We start from the raw sequence: 15,328 nt of genomic DNA on the forward strand, positions 1-15,328 counted from the left end.
CACCCCGGACGTTTTATCCCGAGACAGAAGAGTCATTTTCCTGTGCGTTTTTGCTGCCAACTTTACTTTATTTTCCATCGCAACTTTTTTCCCTCATTCAACTTTTTCACTCCGGACGCTTTATCTGGACATGGTTCGTCAACATCTTCAACAGCCGAAGCTAAGTAGTAACATTAACATGATGTCTTCTAATTGCAGTCGCTGTACTCATAATATACAGGAGAACGATCGCCTTACGGCGAGAATAGCTGTGCTACAAGCCCAGCTTCAGACGCAATCGTTAGGCAAGGGTAATTTCAGTGTAGGAAAGGAAGAAACAGCGTCTGTGCCACCAGTAAGTACAGATAGTAACGTTAGTATAAATCCCCCCGCACAGTCCCCGCAGCCGGACAACTTTCTCATGGCTTCTGGAGGGAAATACCGTTGGAATGCTCAACCGGTGTCGCTCATTCAGCCGACAGAAACTTTCAACCGGTTTTCCCCATTATGTAGCGAGTCGGAGTCTGAGTCTGAGTCTTCTCTTGTCTCTACTCCTCCCGTTACGGGGTCTGAGACGCCGAAGGCTCCCACCATTAGCTCTGACAAATTGAAAACCCTAGTCATTGGCGACTCCATTACCCGCAGTATTAGACTTAAAACGAATCACCCAGCGATCATACACTGTTTACCAGGGGGCAGGGCTACCGACGTTAAGGCTAATCTAAAGATGGTGCTGGCTAAAGCTAAAACTGGCGAGTGTAGAGAGTATAGAGATATTGTTATCCACGTCGGCACCAACGATGTTAGGATGAAACAGTCAGAGGTCACCAAGTGCAACATAGCTTCAGCATGTAAATCAGCTAGAAAGATGTGTCGGCATCGAGTAATTGTCTCTGGCCCCCTCCCAGTTAGGGGGAGTGACGAGCTCTACAGCAGAGTCTCAGCACTCAATCGCTGGTTGAAAACTGTTTTCTGCCCCTCCCAAAAGATAGAATTTGTAGATAATTGGCCCTCTTTCTGGGACTCACCCACAAACAGGACCAAGCCTGACCTGCTAAGGAGTGACGGACTCCATCCTAGCTGGAGGGGTGCTCTCATCTTATCTACCAACATAGATAGGGCTCTAACTCCTCTAGCCCCACAGTGAAATAGGGTGCAGGCCAGGCAGCAGGCTGTTAGCCAACCTGCCAGCTTAGTGGAGTCTGCCAATAGCACAGTCAGTGTAGTCAGCTCAGCCATACCCATTGAGACTGTGTCTGTGCCTCGACCTAGGTTGGGCAAAACTAAACATGACGGTGTTCGCCCTAGCAATCTTATTAGGATAAAGACCTCCTCCATTCCTGCCATTATTGAAAGAGATCGTGATACCTCACATCTCAAAATAGGGTTACTTAATGTTAGATCCCTCACTTCAAAGGCAGTCATAGTCAATGAACTAATCACTGATCATAATCTTGATGTGATTGGCCTGACTGAAACATGGCTTAAGCCTGATGAATTTTCTGTGTTAAATGAGGCCTCACCTCCTGGTTACACTAGTGACCATATTCCCCGTGCATCCCGCAAGGGCGGAGGTGTTGCTAACATTTACGATAGCAAATTTCAATTTACAAAAAAAAAAATGCCGTTTTCGTCTTTTGAGCTTCTAGTCATGAAATCTATGCAGCCTACTCAATCACTTTTTATAGCTACTGTTTACAGGCCTCCTGGGCCATATACAGCATTCCTCTCTGAGTTTCCTGAATTCCTATCAGACCTTGTAGTCATAGCAGATCATATTCTAATTTTTGGTGATTTTAATATTCACATGGAGAAGTCCACAGACCCACTCCAAAAGTCTTTCGGAGCCATCATCGACTCAGTGGGTTTTGTCCAACATGTCTCTGGACCTACTCACTGCCACAGTCATACTCTGGACCTAGTTTTGTCCCATGGAATAAATGTTGTAGATCTTAATGTTTTTCCACAAAATCCTGGACTATCGGACCACCATTTTATTACGTTTGCAATCGCAACAAATAATCTGCTCAGACCCCAACCAAGGAGCATCAAAAGTCGTGCTATAAATTCTCAGACAACACAAAAATTCCTTGATGCCCTTCCAGACTCCTTCTGCCTACCCAAGGACGTCAGAGGACAAAAATCAGTTAACCACTTAACTGAGGAACTCAATTTAACCTTGCGCAATACCCTAGATGCAGTTGCACCCCTAAAAACGAAAAACATTTGTCATAAGAAACTAGCTCCCTGGTATACAGAAAATACCCGAGCTTTGAAGCAAGCTTCCAGGAAATTGGAACGGAAATGGCGCCACACCAAACTGGAAGTCTTCCGACTAGCTTGGAAAGACAGTACCGTGCAGTACCGAAGAGCCCTCACTGCTGCTCGATCATCCTACTTTTCCAACTTAATCGAGGAAAATAAGAACAATCCAAAATTTCTTTTTGATACTGTTGCAAAGCTAACTAAAAAGCAGCATTCCCCAAGAGAGGATGGCTTTCACTTCAGCAGTAATAAATTCATGAACTTCTTTGAGGAAAAGATCATGACCATTAGAAAGCAAATTACGGACTCCTCTTTGAATCTGCGTATTCCTCCAGGGCTTAGCTGTCCTGGATCTGCACAGCTCTGCGAGGGCCTGGGATCGGGAGAGACACTTAAGTGTTTTAGTACTATATCTCTTGACACAATGATGAAAATAATCATGGCCTCTAAACCTTCAAGCTGCATACTGGATCCTATTCCTACTAAACTGCTGAAGGAGCTGCTTCCTGTGCTTGGCCCTCCTATGTTGAACATAATAAACAGCTCTCTATCCACCGGATGTGTACCAAACTCACTAAAAGTGGCAGTGATAAAGCCTCTCTTGAAAAAGCCAAACCTTGACCCGGAAAATATAAAAAACTATCGGCCTATATCGAATCTTCCATTCCTCTCAAGAATTTTAGAAAAAGCTGTTGCGCAGCAACTCACTGCCTTTCTGAAGACAAACAATGTATACGAAATGCTTCAGTCTGGTTTTAGACCCCATCATAGCACTGAGACTGCACTTGTGAAGGTGGTAAATGACCTTTTAATGGCGTCAGACCGAGGCTCTGCATCTGTCCTCGTGCTACTAGACCTTAGTGCTGCCTTTGACACCATCGATCACCACATTCTTTTGGAGAGACTGGAAACCCAAATTGGTCTACACGGACAAGTTCTGGCCTGGTTTAGATCTTACCTGTCGGAAAGATATCAGTTTGTCTCTGTGAATGGTCTGTCCTCCGACAAATCAACTGTACATTTCGGTGTTCCTCAAGGTTCCGTTTTAGGACCACTATTGTTTTCACTATATATTTTACCTCTTGGGGATGTTATTCCAAAACATAATGTTAACTTTCACTGCTATGCGGATGACACACAGCTGTACATTTCAATGAAACATGGTGAAGCCCCAAAATTGCCCTCGCTAGAAGCCTGTGTTTCAGACATAAGGAAGTGGATGGCTGAAAACGTTCTACTTTTAAACTCGGACAAAACAGAGATGCTTGTTCTAGGTCCCAAGAAACAAAGAGATCTTCTGTTAAATCTGACAATTCATCTTGATGGTTGTAAAGTCGTCTCAAATAAAACTGTGAAGGACCTCGGCGTTACTCTTGACCCTGATCTCTCTTTTGACGAACATATCAAGACTGTTTCAAGGACAGCTTTTTTCCATCTACGTAACATTGCAAAAATCAGAAATTTTCTGTCCAAAAATGATGCAGAAAAATTAATCCATGCATTTGTTACTTCTAGGTTAGACTACTGCAATGCTCTACTTTCCGGCTACCCGGATAAAGCACTAAATAAACTTCAGTTAGTGCTAAATACGGCTGCTAGAATCCTGACTAGAACCAAGAAATTTGATCATATTACTCCAGTGCTAGCTTCCCTACACTGGCTTCCTGTTAAGGCAAGGGCTGATTTCAAGGTTTTACTGTTAACCTATAAAGCGTTACATGGGCTTGCTCCTACCTATCTTTCAGAGTTGGTCCTGCCGTACATACCAATACGTACGCTACGGTCACAAGACGCAGGCCTCCTAATTGTCCCTAGAATTTCTAAGCAAACAGCGGGAGGCAGGGCTTTCTCCTATAGATCTCCATTTTTATGGAACAGTTTGCCTACCCATGTGAGAGACGCAGACTCGGTCTCAACCTTTAAGTCTTTACTGAAGACTTATCTCTTCAGTAGGTCTTATGATTGAGTGTAGTCTGGCCGAGGAGTGTGAAGGTGAACGGAAAGGCTCTGGAGCAACGAACAGCCCTTGCTGTCTCTGCCAGGCCGGTTCCCCTCTCTCCACTGGGGTTCTCTGCCTCTAACCCTGTTACAGGGGCTGAGTCACTGGCTTGCTGGTGCTCTTTCATGCCGTCCCTAGGAGGGGTGCGTCACTTGAGTGGGTTGAGTTACTGACGTGATCTTCCTGTCTGGGTTGGCGCCCCCCCTTGGTTTGTGCTGTGGTGGAGACCTCTGTGGGCTATACTCGGCCTTGTCTCAGGATTGTAAGTTGGTGGTTGAGGATATCCCTCTAGTGGTGCGGGGGCTGTGCTTTGGCAGAGTGGGTGGGGTTATATCCTTCCTGTTTGGCCCTGTCCGGGGGTTTCTTCGGATGGGGCCACAGTGTCTCCGGACCGCTCCTGTCTCAGCCTCCAGTATTTATGCTGCAGTAGTTTATGTGTCGGGGGGCTGGGGTTAGTTGGTTATACCTGGAGTACTTCTCCTGTCTTATCCAGTGTCCTGTATGAATTTAAGTATGCTCTCTCTAATTCTCTCGTTCTCTCTTTCTCTCTGAGAACCTGAGCCCTAGGACCATACGTCAGGACTACCGGGCATGCTGACACCTTGCTGTCCCCAGTCCGCCTGGCCTTGCTGCTATTCCAGTTTCAACTGTTCTGCCTGCGGTTACGAAACCCCTACCTGTCCCAGACCTGCTGTTTTCAACTCTTAATGATCGGCTATGAAAAGCCAACTGAGAGACCTGAGCCCTAGGACCATACGTCGGGACTACCGGCCGTGGTGACTCCTTGCTGTCCCCAGTCCGCCTGGCCTTGCTGCTATTCCAGTTTCAACTGTTCTGCCTGCGGTTATGGAACCCCTACCTGTCCCAGACCTGCTGTTTTCAACTCTTAATGATCGGCTATGAAAAGCCAACTGAGATTTATTCCTGATTATTATTTGACCATGCTTGTCACTTATGAACATTTTTGAACATCTTAGCATGGTTCTGTTATAATCTCCACCCGGCACAGCCAGAAGAGGACTGGCCACCCCTCATAGCCTGGTTCCTCTCTAGGTTTCTTCCTAGGTTTTGGCCTTTCTAGGGAGTTTTTCCTAGCCACCGTGCTTCTACACCTGCATTACTAGCTGTTTGGGGTTTTAGGCTTGGTTTCTGTACAGCACTTCGAGATATCAGCTGATGTACGAAGGGCTATATAAAATAAAATTGATTGAAAATTGATTGATAAGAGCGTCTGCTAAATGACGTAAATGTAATTGTACAACAAAGCTTATTTAGAGAAAATACAGTACCGGTCAAAAGTTTTAGAACACCTACTCATTCAAGGGTTTTTCTTTATTTTTCACTATTTTCTACATTGTAGAATAATAGTGAAGACATCAAAACTATGAAATAACACATATGGAATCATGTAGTAAGCAAAAAGGTGTTAAACAAATCAGAATATATTTTATATCTGAGATTCTTCAAATAGCCACCCTTTGCCTTGATGACAGCTTTGCACACTCTTGGCATTCTCTCAACCAGCTTTATAAGGTAGTCACCTGGAATGCATTTCAATTAACAGGTGTGCCTTCTTAAAAGTTAATTTGTGGAATTTATTTCCTTCTTAAATGCGTTTGAGCCAATCAGTTGTGTTGTGACAAGGTAGTGGGGTATCCAGAAGATAGCCCTTTTTGGTAAAAGACCAAGTCCATATTATGGCAAGAACAGCTCAAATAAGCAAAGATAAATGACAGTCCATCATTACTTTAAGACAGGAAGGTCAGTCAAGAACTTTGAAAGTTTCTTCAAGTGCAGTCGCAAAAACCATCAAGCGATATGATGAAACTGGCTCTCATGAGGACCGCCACAGGAATGGAAGACCCAGAGTTACCTCTGCTGCAGAGGATAAGTTCATTAGAGTTACCAGCCTCAGAAATTGCAGCCCAAATAAATGTGCTGTTTTACTGTCTGTTACTTGAAATAAAGTTCAAGTAACAGACACATCTCAACATCAACTGTTCAGAGGAGACTGCATGAATCAGGCCTTCATGGTCGATTGCTGCAAAGAAACCACTACTAAAGAACACCAATAAGAAGAGACTTGCTTGGGCCAAGAAACACGAGCAATGGACATTAGACCGGTGGAAATATGTCCTTTGGTCTGGTGTCCAAATTTGAGATTTATGGTTCCAACCGCCGTCTCTTTGTGAGACGCGGTGTGGGTGAACGGATCTCCGCATGTGTAGTTCCCACCGTAAAGCATGGAGGAGGAGGTGTTATGGTTTGGGGGAGCTTTGCTGGTGACAGGGTCTGTGATTTATTTAGAATTCAAGGCACACTTAACCAGCATGGCTACCACAGCATTCTGCAGCGATACGCCATCCCATCTGGTTTGCACATTTGTTTTTCAACAGGACAATGACCGAACACACCTCCACACTACGCTGTGAAGGACTGAAATCCTGCAGCGCCCGCAAGGTCCCCCTGCTCAAGAAAGCACATATACAGGCCCGTCTGAAGTTTGCCAATGAACATCTGAATGATTCAGAGGAGAACTGGGTGAAAGTTTTGTGGTCAGATGAGACCAAAATTGAGTTCTTTGGCATCAACTCAACTCGCCGTGTTTGGAGAAGGAGGAATGCTGCCTATGACCCCAAGAACACCATCCCCACCGTCAAACATGGAGGTGGAAACATTATGCTATGGGGGTGTTTTTCTGCTAAGGGGACAGGACAACTTCACCGCATCAAAGGGACGATGGACGGGGCCATGTACCGTCAAATCTTGGGTGAGAACCTCCTTCCCTCAGCCAGGGCATTGAAAATGGGTCGTGGATGGGTATTCCAGCATGACAATGACCCAAAACACACGGCCAAGGCAACAAAGGAGTGGCTCAAGAAGGAGCACATTAAGGTCCTGGAGTGGCCTAGCCAGTCTCCAGACCTTAATCCCATAGAAAATCTGTGGAGGGAGCTGAAGGTTTGAGTTGCCAAATGTCAGGCTCAAAACTTTAATGACTTGGAGTAGATCTGCAAAGAGGAGTGGGACAAAATCCCTCCTGAGATGTGTGCAAACCTGGTGGCCAACTACAAGAAACGTCTGACCTCTGTGATTGCCAACAAGGGTTTTGCCACCAAGTACTAAGTCATGTTTTGCAGAGGGGTCAAATACTTATTTCCCTCATTAAAATGCAAATCAATTTATAACATTTTTGACATGTGTTTTTCTGGATTTTTGTAGTTGTTATTCTGTCTCTCACTGTTAAATAAACCTACCATTAAAATGATAGACTCATCATGTCTTTGTCAGTGGGCAAACGTCCAAAATCAGCAGGGGATCAAATACTTTTTTCCCCTCACTGTATACATTTTACATCTAAATTTTTAGTCATTTAGCAGACGCTCTTATCCAGAGCGACTTACAGGAGCAATTAGGGTTAAGTGCCTTGCTCAAGGGCACATGGACAGATTTTTCACCTAGTCGGCTCGGGGATTAGAACCAGCAACATTTCGGTTACTGGCACAACGCTCTTAACCACTAAGCTACCTGCCAGTAAATATACGTTTTAAATCGAGATATATATTGTGAAAAAAATGCCCCTATACACTGATACTCCTAGCCCCTACACACTGATAGTCCTAGCCCCTATACACTGATAGTCCTAGCCCCTATACACTGATAGTCCTAGCCCCTATACACTGATAGTCCTAGCCCCTATACACTGATAGTCCTAGCCCCTATACACTGATAGTCCTAGCCCCTATACACTGATAGTCCTAGCCCCTATACACTGATAGTCCTAGCCCCTATACACTGATAGTCCTAGCCCCTATACACTGATAGTCCTTGCCCCTATACACTGATAGTCCTAGCCCCTACACACTGATAGTCCTAGCCCCTATACACTGATAGTCCTAGCCCCTACACACTGATAGTCCTAGCCCCTATACACTGATAGTCCTAGCCCCTATACACTGATAGTCCTAGCCCCTATACACTGATAGTCCTAGCCCCTATACACTGATAGTCCTAGCCCCTATACACTGATAGTCCTGGCCCCTATACACTGATAGTCCTAGCCCCTATACACTGATAGTCCTAGCCCCTATACACTGATAGTCCTGGCCCCTATACACTGATAGTCCTAGCCCCTATACACTGATAGTCCTAGCCCCTATACACTGATAGTCCTGGCCCCTATACACTGATAGTCCTAGCCCCTATACACTGATAGTCCTGGCCCCCACAGCTGACATCCAAAATAACTTGTTACACTTTGAATGCTTAGCAGGACAGGAAAATGGTCCAATTCACACACTTATCAAGATAACATCCATGATCATCCCAATGCTTAGTTTGTAAATGATGTCTGAGTGTTGCAGTGTGCCCCTGACTATCCATACATTTAAATAACACGCAAATTGTGCCGCCTGGTTTGCTTAATAAGGAATTTGAAATGATTTATACTTTTACTTTTGATAGTGAAGTATATTTTAGCAATTACATCTACTTTTGATTCTTACGTATATTTAAAACCAAAGACTTTTAGACTTTTACTCCAGTAGTATTTTACTGGGTGACTTTCACTTTTACTTGAGTCATTTTCTATTAAGGTATCTTTACATTTACATTTACATTTTAGTCATTTAGCAGACGCTCTTATCCAGAGCGACTTACAGGAGCAATTAGGGTTAAGTGCCTTGCTCAAGGGCACATTTACGTCATTTAGCAGACGCTCTTATCCAGAGCGACTCACAAATTGGTGCATTCACCCTATAGCCAGTGGGATAACCACTTTACAATTTTTTGGGGGGGAGGGGGGGGGTAGAAGGATTACTTTATCCTATCCCAGGTATTCCTTAAAGAGGTGGGGTTTCAAATGTCTCCGGAAGGTGGTGAGTGACTCCGCTGTCCTGGCGTCGTGAGGGAGCTTGTTCCACCATTGGGGTGCCAGAGCAGCGAACAGTTTTGACTGGGCTGAGCGGGAACTATGCTTCCGCAGAGGAAGGGGAGCCAGCAGGCCAGAGGTGGATGAACGCAATGCCCTCGTTTGGGTGTAGGGACTGATCAGAGCCCGAAGGTACAGAGGTGCCGTTCCCCTCACTGCTCCATAGGCAAGCACCATGGTCTTGTAACGGATGCGAGCTTCAACTGGAAGCCAGTGGAGTGTGCGGAGGAGGGGGGTGACGTGAGAGAACTTGGGAAGGTTGAACACCAGACGGGCTGCGTCGTTCTGGATGAGTTGTAGGGGTTTAATGGCACAGGCAGGGAGGCCAGCCAACAGCGAGTTGCAGTAATCCAGACGGGAGATGACAAGTGCCTGGATTAGGACCTGTGCCGCTTCCTGTGTAAGGCAGGGTCGTACTCTCCGAATGTTGTAGAGCATGAACCTGCAGGAGCGGGTCACCGCCTTGATGTTAGCGGAGAACGACAGGGTGTTGTCCAGGGTCACGCCAAGGCTCTTCGCACTCTGGGAGGAGGACACAACGGAGTTGTCAACCGTGATGGCGAGATCATGGAACGGGCAGTCCTTCCCCGGGAGGAAGAGCAGCTTTACTTTTACTCAAGTATGACAATTGGGTACTTTTCCCACCACTGCCCTATAACCTAGATCAGTGGTTCCCAACCCTCTCCTTGGGGATCCCCAGACATTTTAGCCCTGAACTAGCTCCCATGAGTAATCTTTCAAGAAGTCAAGCACTTGATAGTTAGGCTAGTTGACCAGTTGATAATGAGGCTAGTTGACCAGTTGATAATGAGGCTAGTTGACCAGTTGATAATGAGGCTAGTTGACCAGTTGATAATGAGGCTAGTTGACCAGTTGATAATGAGGCTAGTTGACCAGTTGATAATGAGGCTAGTTGACCAGTTGATAATGAGGCTAGTTGACCAGTTGATAATGAGGCTAGTTGACCAGTTGATAATGAGGCTAGTTGACCAGTTGATAATGAGGCTAGTTGACCAGTTGATAATGAGGCTAGTTGACCAGTTGATAATGAGGCTAGTTGACCAGTTGATAATGAGGCTAGTTGACCAGTTGAATCAGGTAGCTCTGGAATGGCTGGGAGACCTTGAGGAGAGGTTTAAGAAAACCTACCCTGGATAATCTGATGGTCCTAGCCCAGTACATTTACATTTTAGTCATTTAGCAGACGCTCTTATCCAGAGCGACTTACAGTTAGTGAGTGCATACATTTTCATACTGGCCCCCCATGGGAAACGAACCTGCAAGCGCCATGCTCTACCATAGGCTCCAGAAACACCGCCTATGGCTCCAGAAACACCGCCTATGGCTCCAGAAGCACCGCCTATGGCTCCAGAAGCACCGCCTGTGGCTCCAGAAACACCGCCTGTGGCTCCAGAAACACCGCCTGTGGCTCCAGAAACACCGCCTGTGGCTCCAGAAACACCGCCTGTGGCTCCAGAAACACCGCCTGTGGCTCCAGAAACACCGCCTGTGGCTCCAGAAACACCGCCTGTGGCTCCAGAAACACCGCCTGTGGCTCCAGAAGCACCGCCTATGGCTCCAGAAACACCGCCTGTGGCTCCAGAAACACCGCCTATGGCTCCAGAAACACCGCCTATGGCTCCAGAAACACCGCCTATGGCTCCAGAAACACCGCCTGTGGCTCCAGAAACACCGCCTATGGCTCCAGAAACACCGCCTGTGGCTCCAGAAGCACCACCTATGGCTCCAGAAACACCGCCTGTGGCTCCAGAAACACCGCCTATGGCTCCAGAAGCACCGCCTGTGGCTCCAGAAACACCGCCTATGGCTCCAGAAGCACCGCCTATGGCTCCAGAAACACCGCCTGCCAAACCCAGTCTGGCTGGTGCACACCTGAATTAAAGCGTAACTACACCATTATCCATTTCTCTGATTTTTCCCAGACCTCAAAAATGGTCCCCGATGTGGTTTAAGCATTGTTGTGGACTTAGAAAAACGACAACATTGGATGTTCAATTAAAACAAAGTGTGATTTTGGCCTCCTGAGTGGTGCAGCGGTCTAAGGCACTGCATCGCAGTGGTTGAGGCGTCACTACAGACCCGGGATCGATCCCAGGCTGTGCACAATTGGCGCAGCGTCGTCCAGGTTATTTTATTTTACCTTTATTTAACTAGGCAAGTCAGTTAAGAACAAATTCTTATTTACAATGACAGCCTACACCGGCCAAACCCGGACGACGCTGGGCCAATTGTGCGCCGCCCTATGGGACTCCCAATCACGGCCGGTTGTGAAACAGCCTAGAATCAAACCAGGGGGTCTGTAGTGAAGCCTCAAGCACTGAGATGCAGTGCCTTAGACCGCTGCGCCACTCGGGAGCCAGGATTTCCTTGTCCCATTGCGCTCTAGCGACTCCTTGTGGCGAGACAAGCGATGGGACAAGACTAACTATCAATTGGATATCACGAAATTGGGGAGAAAAGGGGGTAAAAATAAATAAGTGATTTTGAGAAGAAAAAAAATTGGGGAAATCACAGTCCTTTTTTGCTGTGGTATCAAGTATAGTTTTTTCTAATTCTGCCCTCTATAAGATTTAGCAGAAAATTACAAATGGCACTGAAATCTGCAATAAATAAATGTTGTACTTTATTTTAGGTCACTTTTTGCACTTTTTTAACAGTTACAGTAAATCTATCCAAACCAATGTAAGAACACAAGGGCATGCTAATTTAAAAGATGTCTAGTCATTATTAGCCTGGTTCTGTATGGAATGCAGGTACATTATGGGACACTAACGAAATGGTGCCGGAGCTCCGAGGCTGCATCGAAACGGCTAAGCAGAAACAGGGCTGATGGTTTATCAGAGGCACGTGATCAATGACGTCCGACGCTTCGTTTTGTCGAACAACCACCTGATTGGTTTGGTAGAAGACAAAAGGCTACACTGTGCGACGCCATTTATAATCATTTGGCTGTTCTAAATTATTTTGACCAGCAGGTGCCACTAGCCCCGATATAGCAGTGTCCCTACACCCGTTCTGAGTACTAGCTAGCCCCTATCCTTACCCCATATAGTCTAGACCAGGATGGGAAACTCCAGTCCTCTGAGGCCTAATTGGTGTCACACTTTTACCCCAGCTAATAATCAACTCATGATCTTCAGTTTAGAATAAAATTAGTTTAAATCAGCTGTGTTTGTTAGGGATGGGGTTAAGTGTAACACCGCTCCGGCCTGGAGTTGACCATCCCTGGTCTAGACACTTCTTTGTCAGGCCTGGACAGAGCAGAATGTATATAAATCCTAGTACATGCATTGTTCTGTTGCAATGTACATCGATCACCATGTGTACATAGCTAGTTAGCTAGCTATTACAGGTAACACATTCTGCTGTGTCATATGGAAACAAACATATCGTAAAAGTGAACTAGTTAGCTAACGTTAGCTAGCTAACTACCTCGTATACGTAAAATATAACAGCAGGTTAATTACATAACAATACATTACTCGTTAGATCTGGTCCGTCGTGCAGATAACTTGGTCGATGGACCGGATCTAATGAATATTAACACGGGACCACAACACTACCTTCAGCAGCACGTCTGTTAGATAGACGAAGCACCAGCCGCCCAAAACACACACGACGAGCGGCACGGGAATCATGATGAGAGAAAGAACAGACACATTGGGGGGGGGGGGAATATAACACACCCAATCTCTAAAAGGTTAGAGAGAAGCTCATGATTCGATATTGTTGCTAACCGATTGTTTACTGAAACCTTCACCACTGTGCGACGCCACTTCCGGGATGATGACGCAATGCCAGAGCAGTCGATAAGGTCAGACAATCAAGTGTAGAATGATCGTCCTGATAAATGCCGGCTCCTGTCCAATGCCTACTTTGTACCCCTTTTTCTCCCCAATTTCATAATATCCAATTGATAGTTACAGTCTTGTCCCATCGCTGCAACACCCGTACGGACCTGTCCAATAACTTTAGCCAGCCCAGCCAGAGGATGTCTTTGCTTTAGCAGTAAATAAGAAAATGACCATAATGTTTCCTCTCGTCAGCTCGTAACCCTCACAGACAGACAGACAAGGAAATCAGATAAGAAAGCATGCTGCCATAAAGTCATAGTTTGTGTGTAATAATATATGCCATTTATCTGACACTTTTATTAAATGCAAATTACAGTCACGAATGCATACATTTTTCATATGGATGGCCGTAGCAGTTATCAAATCCATGATCCTGGCATTGAAAGCGCCATACTCTACCAACTGTGCCACAGAGTACAACTAAGAACCTGTTTTTGTCAATGTGTTTTACTGTCAACCTGTTTCAGACAAGTAACCCTAAACCTGAAGCCTCTAACCCTCTGAGTCGGGACTGTGGTAACCCTCTGTACAGTCTAGCTGAGATCATTCCGTTCCTACTGTCTATTGACTGTTTATAGTCACTGTCTGGCGCTAGAGAGCCGACAGGGTGCAACTGACGTGTAATTCCTGACATTTTTCCTGTCAGAGGGGTGCAAGAGCGCTGACAGTGTAGTTATTAATATGAACACAGTTGGGAGCTTGGAAGTAGCCAGTTACAAATACACCTCATTGTCAAACTCTTTTAAAACTCGGAAGCCAAACGCGGAAAGTATGGAAACAACTTCCTCATAATTCATATGTGCCCCACTAGAAATCCCTGTATTAACATGTTTCTGTTAGCTGATACATCATGACAAACTACACAATATTAATGTCCTGTTAATGTGCCTGGACCTTGTAGGCTAACCCGCTGAGAAAAAACAAACATAACTGATCCAAATGGGTGCCCAATCAGGCAGGCTAGATGCACTTATTTTGAAATTATGAATATTCATTCAAAATGCCAGGCTTTTGAGTGGTTATTCAAATGACATAGGCTATTCACTGCAGTTTACAACCTAGAATAGAGATTTGTAATCACTTGAAAACAATAATAACATTCTTCATTACATTGTGTTGTTGTAGCCTAGGTAGGATACATTTCTTGTCCCTGAAAAACTGAAACAATAGAGTAGCTTTTGGAGCTGCATACACAGGGACTGGGAGGGAGGGCACTCAGCGCAGTCTTGGGAGAGCCTATGATTTAGTTATCTGATAAACTTTTTTTTGATTTCGCTGTGTAAATTGACTGGATATATTCACTAAAGTAGTAAGCCTAACATTGAGCTTATGAATTATGGGCTAATATGCATATGCTTCTAACTTAGGATATAGGCTGCATCTCAAGCCTGTCTTAATTGTCCTGTTGCACAATTATGCCCAGGAAAAGTCCCAGGAAAAGCCAGACTACAAAAGCTTGTTGGAAACTTATTTTGACTTATTTTCTTTAGCCTACTAGCAGCCTATTGGAGGAGCGATGCCCCTTGCTCTTGCTTGCTGATTATTATTAGTATTATGCATTGTTGGGAAGGGCCCAAAGTAAGCATTTCACTTTTAGTCTACACCTGTTGGTTACAAAGAATGTGACAAATACACATTGATTTGATTTCATCAATAGTGGAGCTTTGCTTGCCTGGGCACCACAGAGCCCAGCCTGGAGGATATACAGACCTAACCCTGACCCTGGAGGATATACAGACCTAACCCTAACCCTGGAGGATATACAGACCTAACCCTAACCCTGGAGGATATACAGACTTAGCCCTAACCCTGGAGGATATACAGACCTAACCCTAACCCTGGAGGATATACAGACCTAACCCTAACCCTGGAGGATATACAGACCTAACCCTGACCCTGGAGGATATACAGACCTAACCCTAACCCTGGAGGATATACAGACCTAACCCTGACCCTGGAGGGTATACAGACTTAGCCCTAACCCTGGAGAATATACAGACCTAACCCTAACCCTGGAGGATATACAGACCTAACCCTGACCCTGGAGGATATACAGACCTAACCCTGACCCTGGAGGATATACAGACTTAGCCCTAACCCTGGAGGATATACAGACCTAACCCTAACCCTGGAGGATATACAGACTTAGCCCTAACCCTGGAGGATATACAGACCTAACCCTAATCCTGGAGGATATACAGACCTAACCCTGACCCTGGAGGATATACAGACCTAACCCTGACCCTGGAGGGTATACAGACTTAGCCCTAACCCTGGAGG

General features: G+C 45.5%; 1 protein-coding gene across 1 annotated transcript in view; it reads right to left on the reverse strand.

Annotated features, from left to right (window-relative positions):
* LOC311116862 (membrane-bound transcription factor site-2 protease-like) overlaps nucleotides 1-12,957 on the reverse strand; it is a 111,737-nt gene extending 98,780 nt beyond the window's left edge. Inside the window, exon 1 of the mRNA XM_084191891.1 lies at nucleotides 12,758-12,957. Coding sequence (XP_084048017.1) covers nucleotides 12,758-12,832 — 75 coding nt within the window. The 5' untranslated portion in view covers nucleotides 12,833-12,957. The remainder of the gene's footprint in view (nucleotides 1-12,757) is intronic.
* Nucleotides 12,958-15,328: the final 2,371 nt, after the last annotated feature.

This window comes from Coregonus lavaretus (assembly GCF_964263955.1).
Source record: "Coregonus lavaretus genome assembly, contig: HAP1_SCAFFOLD_190, whole genome shotgun sequence".
Lineage (NCBI taxonomy): Eukaryota > Metazoa > Chordata > Actinopteri > Salmoniformes > Salmonidae > Coregonus > Coregonus lavaretus.